The sequence below is a fragment of the Myotis myotis genome, unplaced genomic scaffold (assembly GCF_014108235.1).
Source record: "Myotis myotis isolate mMyoMyo1 unplaced genomic scaffold, mMyoMyo1.p scaffold_m19_p_3, whole genome shotgun sequence".
NCBI classification, from domain to species: domain Eukaryota; kingdom Metazoa; phylum Chordata; class Mammalia; order Chiroptera; family Vespertilionidae; genus Myotis; species Myotis myotis.
Genome location: NW_023416335.1, coordinates 151,284,702 through 151,298,867, shown reverse-complemented (window position 1 = coordinate 151,298,867; position 14,166 = coordinate 151,284,702). Strand labels below are relative to the sequence as shown.

General features: G+C 44.6%; 1 protein-coding gene across 8 annotated transcripts in view; it reads left to right on the top strand.

Annotated features, from left to right (window-relative positions):
- Positions 1-14,166, top strand: part of TBC1D30 (TBC1 domain family member 30) — a 79,507-nt gene that overhangs the window by 31,878 nt on the left and 33,463 nt on the right. For 5 of the 8 annotated variants that reach the window (XM_036299963.1, XM_036299964.1, XM_036299965.1 and 2 more), the window contains exon 3: positions 14,042-14,103. In XM_036299963.1, coding sequence (XP_036155856.1) covers positions 14,042-14,103 — 62 coding nt within the window. Of the gene's footprint in view, positions 1-10,179; positions 10,609-14,041; positions 14,104-14,166 lie in introns of those variants that run through there. The other 3 variants (XM_036299969.1, XM_036299970.1, XM_036299971.1) reach the window with 3 other exon arrangements.

Sequence of the window (14,166 nt, the reverse complement as noted above, 5' to 3'; positions counted from 1 at the left end):
ATTGCCCCAAAGAGGTAGGCCTTGCCCACCCAGCCGGGGCTCTGTGATGGATTGCGCCTGGCAGAGAGAGGCCCTGCCCACCCGCCGCAGCCCATCAGTAGGTGGCCTGGGCCTCCCTCTTTGGGGTGATCATGGAGCCCCGTGATTGACCGATCACCCCGCCAGCCAGTGGCCTGGGCCTCCCTCTGCAGGGCGATCATGGGGTGATGGCTGGGCCTCGACCTGCCTTGGCACTTGGCTGGCTTGGTGCCAGCGGGTGTCATAGGCATGGTCTTCCGGCTGGTTGTTCTGCTATTTGCCTGTTCGGTCGATTTGCATATTATGCTTTTATTATTATAGATTTTTTTAAAAATATATTTTATTGATTTTTTACAGAGAGGAAGGGAGAGGGATAGAGAGTTAGAAACATCGATGAGAGAGAAACATCGATCAGCTGTCTCCTGCATACCTCCTACTGGAGATGTGCCCGCATCCAAGGTACATGCCCTTGATCGGAATCGAACCTGGGACCTTTCAGTCTGCAGACCGACGCTCTATCCACTGAGCCAAACTGGTTATGGCATTATAGATATTTTTATTTCAGAGAAAAAGGGAGAGGGAGAAAGATAGAAACATCAGTGATGAGAAAATTGTTGACTGGATGCCTCCTGCATGCCCCCTACTGGGGATTGAGCCTGCAACCTGGGCATGTGCCTTTGACCAGAATCAAACCTGGAACCCTTTATTCCACAGGCTGACGTGCTATTCACTGAGCCAGACCAGCTAGGGCTGATGTTCTTTATTTTTAATGTTCATGTGCTGAGTGTCCGATATGTGTGGAGCTCCATGTTAGCTGCAGGCAGGGGAGGAGAGAGATACAACAATGAATAAGCCTCAGTCCCTGTGTCAATGATCCATTGAGAGGAAAAGCTCAGTCTGTAAATAATTCAAAGGCATGGATGAATCAGGTGGGGGAGTGGGCGAAGTCTGGCATGTGGAGGACAGGTGTGAAGGCAGATGCCATTTTGAAATGTCAAGTCAGCAGGATCCCAATCTGCTATTCCTTGTGTGTCAGACGTGCCACTGAAAACCACATTTACTAGTGCCTACTGTATATCAGGCCCTGTGCTAGAAAATTGTTTTGAATTTTCCTAAAATATGCTGTGGGACTTATTTTGTTTGTTTATCCTCATCTGATACTTTTTCATTGATATTTAGAGGGAGTGGGAGGGAGGGGGAGAGAGAGAGAAAGAAACAGACACATCGATTGGTTGCTTCCCACTTGTGTTGCGACCCCAGGGCTGGGGAGCGAGCCTGCCCTTGAGCTGAATTGAACATGGGACCTTCAGTCAGTGGGCAGACACTCTACCCACTGAGCCAAACTGCTGAGGGCGGGTACTTAGTTTTTAAGTATTAGGAAGGTTTAAAATTTAGAGAAAACAGAGGTAATCATCTATTTCCTCCCTAGGAGCTGCCATAGCTGATTGATACTGGCATTAGGCCAGACCGACATACTGCCAGTGACATTCTGGTGAACTTGGACTAAACACAGTGGTAATTAAAGGTGCCAGCGTTGCTATATATGGACATGGGAATACTAGGCCACATTCATATTGCTTCTAGAAGAGTAGGAGCACATAGAAAGTGTATTTATTAAGAACTGTCTTCTTCCTTAGGCGTTTTTCTCTATTACCAAAACTTTAGGTTGACTTTCAAAAACTAGGACACATACAGGATTATTCCCAAGAATACACTGGTGGACTCCTGTATGTCTGTGTAGGTAAAGATAAAAAAGAATGTAAGTCACCAGATATGCTACCCTTTAGAATGTCGAGGCCTGTATTGACTAACATACCATACAATTTCTCTTATCCCAAGTCTGTCACCAGTATAATTCAGAAGACATGCATTTTCCTTTTTATATAGTTCCTACCATGATTTGAAATTCCTGTCGATTACCTGTCTTGGAGTCTTATACAGTGAGAATGATGATGGAAAAATAATGTCAGGTTCTTAATAAATACATAAAAATTCAATTTTTTTCAAAATATTCTTTGAAAAAAGTTTTAAAATGTATTTATTGATTTTAGAGAGAGAGGACGGGAGGGAGGGAGAGAGAAACATCAATTTATTGTTCCATTTATTTATGCATTTGTTGGTTGACTCCTGTATGTACCCTAATCAGGGATTGAACCTACAACCTTGGTGTATCGGGACAACACTCCAACCAACTGAGTTACCTGGAAGGGCTATTCTTTTGAAGTCAACGAAGTATAATGATACATTAAAAAATTCTTAAGAAAATTAAGGATCTCTTTTTTGGCTTAAACTTCATTTTATCTGAAAATATAACAATCCAAACTATTTTCTCCAAGCATTGAAGTTGGCCAACATTTATATTGGATTGAGGAATTCTTATAGAGTAATCGACTCTGAGTATCAGTTAAGTTGATCTCAGAGAATCAGTGTTGGAAGCTATTGTACTGGTACTGGTAGTTAACCCTCACCTCATCTCAAATGTCCTTTCTCAGCGCTCCCGACTGCGGGGCTTGCAGGTTTCACCTGAGAAGTCCAAGGGACAGGACCTTTAAGGTCTCCTAAGGCTGCATATTTCACTGCATTCTTAAATGTTGCTGTATCCGCCTCTCTCTAACTCCAATTCACCAGTTCGGATTTAGCCCTTTGGAGTAAACATGAAGCTAGTCTCAATATTCCTTCCAGTGACTGAGGGCACCAGGGTAAGAGAATAGAAGAGGAGTGTGTGGTGAGGACCTCAGGGGGCTGTTCAGGCCCTGGGTCCTCTGGAGGGCAGACTTCTGGGTAAACTGCTAACAGGGCCACCTTAACCTTCATCTTGGACAGTAACAGCAAACACTAAGACAAGGCGGACACCCAATATAAATGCGTTGAGTGCCTGTTTTGTAGCAGCACGGTGCTAGGTGTTAGTTCTAAAGGTGAGGCATCTGAAACCCAGAAATTAAGTAGCTTGCCCAAGCACATACAGTGATAAATATGGGCATTAGAATTCCAGCCCTGGTGTGCCTGCCTCTGTGGCCGGCACTTTTCTAACCCACCAGATTGTCTACTGGAGGGCCTCATTAGGTGCAGTGACTGTGCTGTCACACACTCCCTCAGCAGCCCACACGTTCTGTCTTCTCTTTTCAATGAACCCGGCTGGGAGATGTCAGGCTCCCAGGCCAGTATTAATGTTGATTCTAATCGCTTTCCTCTTCCTGATGCTTTTCTCTTCTCCCCATCAAAATTAAGCATATTCCCTTATCAAAGGCATTACCCTTCTTCTCAAGGAACATATATTTCCAAGCTAAATTAATCTGCATCAATTTATAAGAAACATCTTCTTTCATATTCCTTGACGGGGTCAAAGGAATCTTAGAATGGCTGGGTGCAAAAGGTGGGGAAATCTAAGCTAACTAGTTAATCATGACCAGGTTAAACAATGCTTTCATCTCCCAAAGTTATGGGTCTTCCAGTTACATTCATCCTGATGTGGACGTAATTGTGAATATCATAATTCAAAGCACACAGATGAGCTTTGTCCTTGGCCTCCTTTCAGGTGAAATTTAATAGTTCAGTGAAATAAAGCTCTGGGAAAGCATTGGAATATACGATACTTGGGAGGAGGCAGAGAGAATGGTATCCCTACAAGTACTCGCATAGGATGAAAGTGAACTTTTCACACTGCCTTCCACTACCCATTTGTCTCTCCCTCGGTAAAAGGTAAGCTTCTTGAGGGTAGAGAATGTATTGAATTCATACTCTCTTTGGCCATACATAGCATAATGCCTTTTCTGCAGCAGTTGATGAAGACATGTTTATGAATGAAATCAATCAATAAAAGAAATACAAAGATGTCTTTATATGGTCAACATGAACCTACCTCAAGTGATATTGAATCAATTTCAGTTATTTTGAGGCAAGAAAATACTTTACAGTATTTTACAAGCCAAGAAGACTACTAGGATGATTTCTACAATCTTGGGTTATCTATGAGTTTCTGGTTACGAGGACCTTTGATTGGATATTTCCAACTAAAGTACAGTTAAGTACATTTCTGGTATGTACTTTAAAATGGGACTTCCACTCCAGCTGTGAATTAAATAACTATATAAGTTTTTAACTTACACATATTTCTGGTCTGTAAATAAAACTAGTTAATCTTAAAATATGTCACCCCAAATATTTGAGTGTGTTTGGGGGGAGTGTTAGGGGTGACTTTGTGTTTGGAAATATCCGATGAAAGGGGATGGTCTGAGAAAACATAAGCAGGGACCCTCAGGAGGTAGAGATGGTGCTGAGTAAGATTTGGTGTGGGAATTTTAAAGCCTCTCTGTGCCATGCTTGACAGAATCCTGTCTCCGAAATAAACAAAATACAAAAGGCACACCTGATTGTCTTCAAGGATGCCTGTGTTTAAAAAGAGAAATCGGTTTTTATGACTAAGAAGAGAAAATCATGCAGTAAGAAAATAAAATGTCTTGTATAAAATGCGACGTGTCAGATCACTGTAAGGTTTTTTCCTTCCCCCTCCATTTCTTTCTGCGGCCCTGACTCTGAGTGTCTCTCATGAGAGACTTTTCTGATGCTTGTCACCATGAGCTCATAGTGTGTGGGCTCCATCATGGAGGAGGAGCAGAAAGAACCGCTTATTAAGGCCCCATGTTTAGGTCTGAGGAGCGTGTTAACGTCGTACAGAGCCGGCCAGTTACTGTCGTGCTCAGTAGTGGCTCACAGACCTTCAAGAGCAGAGAGGAGAACAGTGGCTTTTCTGTCACCAGACCCCCACTCTTTCTGTTAGCAGGAGTGCAAGGATGTACCCATTCTGCCAGTGGGCGACAGCACCAGACCCGATACTTGGTTAGGTGCTCTGACCCTCAGAGGCTCTGTGCAGGTGAGCCGCTCCCTAAAAGCTGGAGCTGTGGCTGCAGGGATGGGTTCCAGGCCCCCCCCCCCCCCCCCATGCTGGCTCCCTATGCCTTTTCTCTCTCCTCACAGCAGGCTTCCTGGGGGCCTTTTCTCTTGGTAATTGTCTCCACTAGCTCTGCTCAGTCCCTGAAGATAGGCACGTAGGCCTTTTTTATTTTAAGACTTTACTGTTATACAAAAATAGCAGCATTAGGAAATCACAGAAGTCCCAGACCTGATTCCCTTCCGGAAGCCCCTGGGACACAGCTTTCATTTCTTATGTGGGGCTTCCTTTTTCTTCTGGCTTCTTCCCCCTTTTCCCATTAAAGGGATGGTTTGCTTTTCAGAAAGCCTTGCTCCCAGCACGTAGGCCTGGAGAGCCCTGCTCCCTTGTTCCTGGGAGCTCCTGTCTCCAGGGATGTTCCCTGGGAAGTGGAATCTCTGAGATATTCAGGGCATTTTCTCAAAACATTCATTTTCTTTAGCAATCCGAGTCATTCACACCCCATGTGAAGTTTTCACTGAGCCTTCTTTTCCCCAAATTCAGCTTAAAACATAATTGTTTGGGGCCAGACCAAGGTACCGTTTTGCCCAAATGCGAACTTACTGATACTATTTGATGAGTTACAATCACTTGATCAGTAAAGAGTGATGGTAAGGTGGATTGGGGGGCAATCTCACCCGCTGTGGCCCTCAAGCAGAGTCCATGCCGGCCTTGTTTCCTCTGCAGGCTGACAGCCGGTGACATCTTTTGCTATTTGAAAAACAATATTCCAGACATGATTAAGAAACCATGACTCACACAGTAACTATAATAGCAGGCTTGTGCCACGGCTGCTTTTAGAGTATTGTATTTTAGTGCCCATTTAATTATGTTTGCTATAAATGTTGGCAGTCTTGGTTTTCCTCTCTAATGTAAACAAAATAATATTATGTAATTCCCCGGCTAGTTATTGCTATAATAATAGAAACTCTTTAAGACTTTATTTCCTAGTTTCAACTTCTGTGTAAGTTTAGAATGGGACATTTTTAAGGAAGCTTTATTTATTTTTTTAAAAGAAAAACGAGTCAGTTTTTGCTTATAATAAATCTAAGAGAGGTGAAATAGAATTTTCATCTTGAAAGTAAACAAGCTTGTGACTACTAGTAAAAAGTGGAGCTGAAGAAGGATTTGGGGGAGAGGCCCTGCTGTCAGTCATGACGTCTGAGTGGGCTAGCAGGGTAGGCCCAGGACTTTGGCTTTGGCCGTCCCGGAATTCGATTTCCTCAGCTCATTGAGAGTGAGTGAACTCAGGGGCATTGACTACTGTTAACTGGTGAGTATGTTTCCCTCCTCTGTGGCAACGTTTCTATGGGAAGTGAAGTGACAATCAAAAGTCTGCACGATGAGCTTGGAGTCAGAGCCAAAGGGACCAGATGGTCTGAGTGGCATGTCAGCCAGCCTTGGGAGCCGGATGTCCGCGCCTGCTCCCCAGAGGCAGTGTTGGAGAGCAGAGGGCCTGGCTCCTCCTCTTGGCGGGCAAGGCTGTCTTTCCTGCTGGCCCAGTGCAGGCAGCTGGGCGTGAGTAGCCTCTCTTGTTAAAATAGAACACAAACCCTCTGAGGTTTGAGCAGATGAGAACTCGGGAAGACGAGACTGCATGCAGTTACCAGCTTGTTTCCCAGAATTCCACCTCTCCTTCCAGTTTTCTGTCTGATTCTGGGTGTTCATCACGCTCTTCACCCCAGGGGCCTGTTGTGCCTTGTAAAAAATTGGCCAAAGCCAAGCACCAGACCTCTTTCTATTATTGAGATGGACCAGAAGAATGAATGGACATCTTATTAAAATGAGGAGAAAGCTAATGGGAAACAAACATGTACCAAACCTGGCCGGCCAGTATGGTTCAGTGGTTGAGAGCATCGACCTATGAACTAGGAGGTCACGGTTTGATTCCAGGTCAGGGCACATGCCTGGGTGGTGGGCTGAATCCTCAGTAGGGGGCATGCAGGAGGTGGCTGATCAATGATTCTCTCTCATCATTGATGTTTCTATCTCTCTCCCTCTCTCTTCCTCTCTGAAATCAATAAAAATGTATTTAAAAAAATAATCATGCTGATGAAGGATAGATTTCTCCATGTGAGTGTGGTGTGGAACCTATACCAGTTAGTCACGACCAAGTTAAACGATGACTTCATCTTCTGAAACGATGAGGCAGAGCGCTGCCTTTTTCAAAGCATCTTTACCTCGAGCAGGCAGAACTAAGTAGTTTACACATCCCTTATCCACCTGATTTATTTCTGCAGATGACTAATCTCATTTTAACAGATTCTTATATATGAAATGTATATTCCATGCTTAGGGTTGTACCATTTCTGATGTTGTCCTTAAATTCTGGGGTCACTTCACAAAACCCAGAATGTACTGATTATAAAATAAGTGTGCCAGTGTTATTAGAATGACTTCTTTATTTATTAATTTTTTTTTTTTTTAGCTCTTTCAGAGTATCATTAGGAATACATTTAAAAAATATTCAACACTTTTCAATCAATAACAACCATTGGTTTTGATGCTTAAATTGTTCCATCCTTGGCCAACAGAAGCCTATGCATGTGGCTCCTGTGTCCTTTTGAGATGACCCCATTAGTTTTGGAGCACTTGCTTCCTTTCTGAGCTCATCAAGATGTTTCAGGCTCATCTTGCACTTTCTCTGGCCCAGATCTGGGATCAGTCACACTTCCAAAGAGCCCTTGGTTCTTTTTAGTGGGGAATTGTTTTTGAGACCAAAACCTGGGTACTGTGGGTGTTCATAGCTGCTTGGTTGTCCTTACTTTTAAACCTATCCATGGATACATATGTATTTTTGAAAAGATTTAAGAAAAACTTTTTTTTTGGTATGCTTATATTTTCTGTTACACTGAAAACATCTTGGTTCCTAAGGTCATTTTGACATTACCATAATTATTTATTTGCTTTGTCTATGGTATATATAAGAATTTAAAAAAATAGCCCTAACCTGTTTGGCTCAGTGGATAGAGCGTCAGCCTGCGGACTGAAAGGTCCCAGGTTCAATTCCAGTCAAGGGCATGTACCTTGGTTGTGGGCACATCCCCAGTAGGAGGTGTGCAGGAGGCAGCTGGTCGATGTTTCTCTCATCTATGTTTCTAACTCTCTCCTCTTCCTTCCTCTCTGTAAAAAATAAATAAAATTTAAAAAAAGAATTAAAAAGTAACTCCAGTATTAACAATGACAAGAATACTACTGAATGAAATGTAATACTTTGTTGCAGTTCTATTTGTTTTGGAATCACCATTCATGTTCAGTCGTAACATTGTCTTCTAAAGCAACTTATTTTTTCTGTGCTCTTATGTCATGAAAGAAATATCCCATTGAGTTCATTCATTTCCAATTTTTAGGGGTTTCTTTTATTTATCTTATTAATATAACTTGAGTCAAAGCTATGTTGTATAAGGCACATCCGGAGAAGGCTCAGTTTTCCATTCTTGTCTCTTCAGACCACACTGTTCTCTCCCACATAAATGGTTTTTTAAAAAAAATTTTATTTTTCAAATAAGTTTACATTCAAAATTATTTTGTATTAGTTTCAGGTATACAGCATAGTGGTTAATCATATTCTATACAAAGTGGTCCCCTGATATTTCAAGTATCCACCTTGCACCAAGTATAGTTATTACAATATTATTGACTACATTCCCTTATGCTGTATTTTATATCCCCATAAATATTTTGTAACTACCAATTTGTAGTTTTTAACCCATTCATGCTCTGGCAACCATCAGACTGTTCTCTGTATTTATGAGTCTGTTTCTATTTTGTTCATTTATTTTGCTCTTTAGATTATAAACACAAGTAAAATCATATGGTATTTGTCTTGCTCTCACTTAATTCACTTAGCATGATACCATCTAGGTCCATTTCATGCTGCACAAATAGTAAGATTTCATTTCTTTTTCTGGCTGAGTGATATTCCATTGCATGTATGTAGCACAGCTTTTTCATCCACTCGTCTAGGGATGGGCACTCGGGTTGCTTCCATATCTTGGCTATTGTAAATAACGTTGCAGTGAACACAGAGGTGTAGATAGTCTTTCAAATTAGTGTTTTGGGTTTCTCTGGATATATACCAAGAAGTGGAATTGCTGGGTCATAAGGCAGTTCCATTTTTTATTTTTTAAGGAACCTTCATTCTGTTTTCCATAGTGGCTGCATTCCCAATCTGCATTCCCACCAACAGTGCACCAGGGTTCCCTTTTCTCCACATCCTCTCCACACTTGTTTGTTGATTTATTGATGATTGCCATTCTGACAGGCGGGAGGAGATCTCATTGTGGCTTTAATTTTCATTTCTCTGATGATTAGTGACTTGGAGCATCTTTTCATATGTCTATTGGCCATCTGTATGTCCTCTTTGGAGAGTGTCTATTCAAGTCCTGCAGCCATTTTTAACTTGCATTATTTGTGGGGGGTTTTTTGTGTGTGTTGAGTTGTATGAGTGCTTTATAAATTTTGGATATTAACCCTTTATCAGATATATCCCACATAAATATTCTTTAAATTAGTTTTTGGTTTATCCACCTAGTGTTCCTTTTTTTAATGTTAGCAAATACAAATGTATTTGTATTTCCCCCCACATCCTTTCCTTCCTCATTCTTCATTCTTTTTTAAAAAAAATATATATTTTTTTATTGATTTCAGAGAGGAAGGGAGAGGGAGAGAGAGATAGTAACATCAATGATGAGAGGGAATCATTGATTGGCTGCCTCCTGCACGTCCCCTACTGGGGATCAAGCCCGCAAACAGGGCATGTGCCCCTGACCAGAATCGAACAGGACCCTTCAGTCTGCAGGCTGACGCTCTGTCCACTGAGCCAAACCAGTTAGGGCTATTATTACCATTTTTTAAAGTGTGCTCGCTGTGCCTCTCTAAGCTACCAGGAAAGAGTTCAAAACAATTTGGGATGAAGCTCGGGCTTCGCCATGTGCCAGCCTCTGGATGACCTCCGTTCCGACGTTGCTCGGATGAAGGGGGGACTTGCATCTCACTGGTGTTCTGCACCGGAGACTCGCTCCCTTTGGTGCCCACTCCATCCCCTCCCAGACTTTGCGAGAAGCTCGGAAATCTCAGTTGCCGCTTCTAGTTCCTGAGCGCGGTTGCTCACCCGCCCGCTCGGGGTTTCGGGCTCCGCAGCTCGGCTGCTCCCGGGCCCTAGAGCCTCCCCTTCCGCGCACAGCAGCATTGGGGGCGGGAGCGCCGCCTTCTCTCCTGCGCGCTCCCGCCCTCCTCCCCGCCCCAAGCCCTCTCCAGCCTCAGCCGTGCGGCTCCGGCTCCGCACTGCAGATGCCTGCTGGCCGCCTGGCGCTCGTCGGCTCCGGCGGTGCCCCGCAGGTCCCCTCCAGCCCCGAGCACTGGCGGCACTCACGCTATTCCCGAGGGACCCTCGACTGAGCAGACTCGGAGCCTCCCGAGAAGCCTCTGCGCTGGTGGCGGGGCAGGCGGGTACCTAGGTGGACTGTGGCTGCACCGGAGCCCGGGACGCTCCTGGATGCGGCAGGACAAACTGCCCGGCTCCCTGAGGCGCGGAGGGAGATGCCTGAAGCGGCAGGGCGGCGGCGGCGGTGGCGGCGTGGGCACCATCCTGAGCAATGTGCTCAAGAAGCGCAGCTGCATCTCCCGGACCGCGCCCCGGCTGCTCTGCACGCTGGAGCCGGGTGAGGACCCCGGGCTGCAGAGGGGGCACCGGACACTAGCGCGGCGCCCCGGGAGCTGGTGCTGCTCACGCCTCTGCCTCAGCTGGGCTCTGCCTAGGCCGGGGAGCGCCCGCGGGCCACCGAGTGCGGGGTACCGCGGCTTGGCGCAGGCGGGGTTGGGTCAACCTGGGAGGGGAGATCGAAGAGCAAGCAGGGCCTGGGCGGAGGCAGCGGCCTCCCAAGGCGCGGAGGACCCGCAGCTTCGCTCGCAGCCCGAGGGCCCCCACTCCCGCGGCCTGTGCGTGGTCTGGTCCTGCCTGTGCCCCGAGCTGGGCAAGTGCTGGCGCCTGCCCGGGCTGCCTGAGGCCGCGCTACCAATTGTGCGCCAGGCTCATTTGAAAGAGGTGGAGAAAAGCACCGGTTTGATACTTCGGGTCTGAGGGGAAGGCAGTGGATTCGAAGGGAAAATCGGCGGGGTTGGGGATGGGCGGTGAGGGGAGGAATTTGCTGAGGGTCCCGCGGCGTGAGTGTGGGGTCAGCTCGCCTGGAGCCTCGGGTGTGTGTGTGTGTGTCCGGGTTCGGAGCCGGCAGGAAACACTTCTGCAGCCTGGAGATCCCTTCTTACAGATCAAGTCTGGGAGCGCACCTGACTGTGCCAGGCTGGGCCCTTTTTGCTGTCAGCCTGTGCTTACACATCCCTGCTTCTCCAGGCTGCATAACTCGGCGCCTGCTCCACCCTCCGGCTTCCCTCCCTGGGGCTCATGAGCCCGGCCCTGGCGCGGGAGCCTGGGCTCAGAGCTTTCTGGCAAGGGTGGCCGCAGAGGGAGCCAGTTGCGCTAGCCCGGCACTTGGCGCTCTCCTGCCCCTTGAGGGGCACCAGCTGGGTTCCAGGCGGGTTCGACCTCCCCCAGCCCCTGCCTCCCAACGCCTTCGGAGACCTGCTAGCCTGAGGCTGCAGAGGCGAATCTGCCGAGGCACTGAGCCCCCAAAGGGTGGAAAGCGTGGCTGCCTTTCCGAACCTCGTGGTTCCTTTGTTTTTCTCCCCAAGGAAGTGTCTAGTTACAGAGACTGTACTGTTTATTCACCGTCTTACTTTACGCTTAAAAAAAAAAAAAAAATCTCCTTCCCACATTGGAAGTGTTTTGTGTTTCTGAACCCAGAACAGCTGTGATGATCAGATGAAACATAAACCTTCCCCCCCCCCCCCCCCCCCCCGCTTCATTCAGTTAGACGAGTCGGTGAGAATGACCTGATTTCAGCTTTTGCAGACAGGCAGCAAAAGATCAATTCTAGTTCAAGCCTGTGACTCATTTCTGACCAGGAGAAAATAGTTGTGGTTTTGACTGACTAACGCAGCTGGGTTTCAGCGCCGCCGGGCACTCGGCAGGACTCTCGGCAGGTGCTCCGAACTAGTCCTGGGAACATATTGGGGACTACATCCAGGGAATCCGGGCTTTTAGGTCCATAGAAATCATTCCGTGCGGACCGAACTTCCTGGTCTTTGTTACACTAAAGCAAACGTCATGATTAGACCTTCTCCATTCAGCACCCAGGGTCTGGACAGCAGCCTCACCGCCGGGTGTGTTTCTTCTAGCCTTCAATCCTGCGCCGGAGCCGCAGGCACTCTTGTGGCCATTGCATCATTGCTTGGCACTGAGGCCTGAGCTTCATTTAAACCAGCTCACAGAGATGAGAATCTGTGGGGGTACTGGATATATAGTGGGGGAAGAAAATGCTATCTACCTAGACAGAGTATGGTTTTGAACCCGAAGCTTTGAAAAGAAATATATTGGGCTTCTCTACCACAGCTTGACTTTAGAAATTGAGATCCCTCTCATGTATTCACAGCCTTCTTCCAGGACTCCACGAAGTGCATCTGCATGCTCTCCTGGGCTTGGGCAAGTCAGACACATTTCTTTCCAGCTTCTTGACTCCATATATACTAGCATGTTTTTAAAAAGACTGGTCTACTTTATTATTATAATTTTGCAAATTCTGAAGATTGTTCTTACCCGCGTACAAGCCCTACGTAGTTGTGGAGAGGTTTTCAGTAAAAACCTAATCTGCTATCAACATCTTAGAAGCAAACATTTCATCATAAATGACAATCATTTAAAACTGAATGCTGTGGCTAATGTTTGGTATATCTTCATCCTTGAACTTTCAAGTCATATCTTTTAAAAAGTGACTTAAAATGTAATTTCATTGATTTTGAAATTGTAGGAAAAGAAAATACAGCATTTTTAGATTTTATTATACTATTTTTTTTAAAACACAACTTAAGTAGGAATAAAAATTGTCATTTAATTTTACCTCAGTAACGACAGCACATATGCTTCTAACATGGAATTCTGAATTAAAGGAAGCCCAATATACATATCAAACATATAGTCTTTATGTATTCTCCTATTTGTGTACTTCAATTCCATAGATTTGGGATTTGGAACAGAGAAGTTCCAAAATAAAGTTAAAACTTTGGAACTTTATCTTAAGTTGTAGGTAACTTATCATTAGAGTTCAATTATATTTTTAGCTTGTAGTCTATAACTAAACATACAAACTTTTTTTCTCCAATAGCTAAGTTTATTAAGACAGAATTTAAAAACAGGAAATCTCCAATAGGACTACTAAGGATTCCATAAGTGGGAGGGCAGTGACATTATTTTTATAACTTTTGATATTCCACTGACATTTCCCTAATAGACATAATCCACTCAAATGCGCTAGAAAACAAATTCTGTAAGTAGAGAATTCTCTTCCTAAGTTTTATAAATATTAATGATATAGTGCTAGGTGATTTACAGTTAATCATCACAACTATCTATTGAGATAGGTATTATTTATCCTAATTTTTAAAGATAAAGAATTGAGACTGCCCTAGCCAGTTTGGCTCAGTGGATAGAGCATTGGCCTGTGGACCAAAGGGTCCCAGGTTCGATTCTGGTCAAGGGCACATATCTTGGTTGCAGGCTCCTCCCCACCCTGGGCCCTTATTGGAGCGTGTGCAGGAAGCAACCAGTTGATGTGTTTCTCTCACATCGATGTTTCTCTCTGTCTTTCCCTCTCTCTTCCACTCTCTAAAAATCAATGGAAAAATATCCTTGGGTGAGGATTAAAAAAAGGAAAAAAGAAATGAGACTGAGGCAGGTTAAATTATTTATTTGACTCTAGAAACCAAAGTTGAATGGAGGTCTAACTCCAAGCCTCTGATTTTTTTTTTTTATATGTATTTGTTTTTTGGTTTGGCACTACTCTAGACAGCTGTGGAAACCAGCATCTTATGGGAAAAGCTCCATTCTATTGCCATAGGATATTTTTTTCTATAGTAACAACCAGTATTCTTTTTCTTTAACAAAATTGACTAAAAATTAGTAAAAGTTTAAAAAACTTCATGATGGTTCAGTTAATGTAACTTATTTTCTCCCAAAATAACAGTTATGTGTTTTTCTTTTAGGAGTTGACACAAAGTTGAAGTTCACTCTTGAGCCGTCTTTAGGTCAAAATGGTTTTCAGCAGGTAACTTTATTTTTGGTTTTGATAATACTCTTCTTTTGGGGTATCTACAGGGTATAATATACT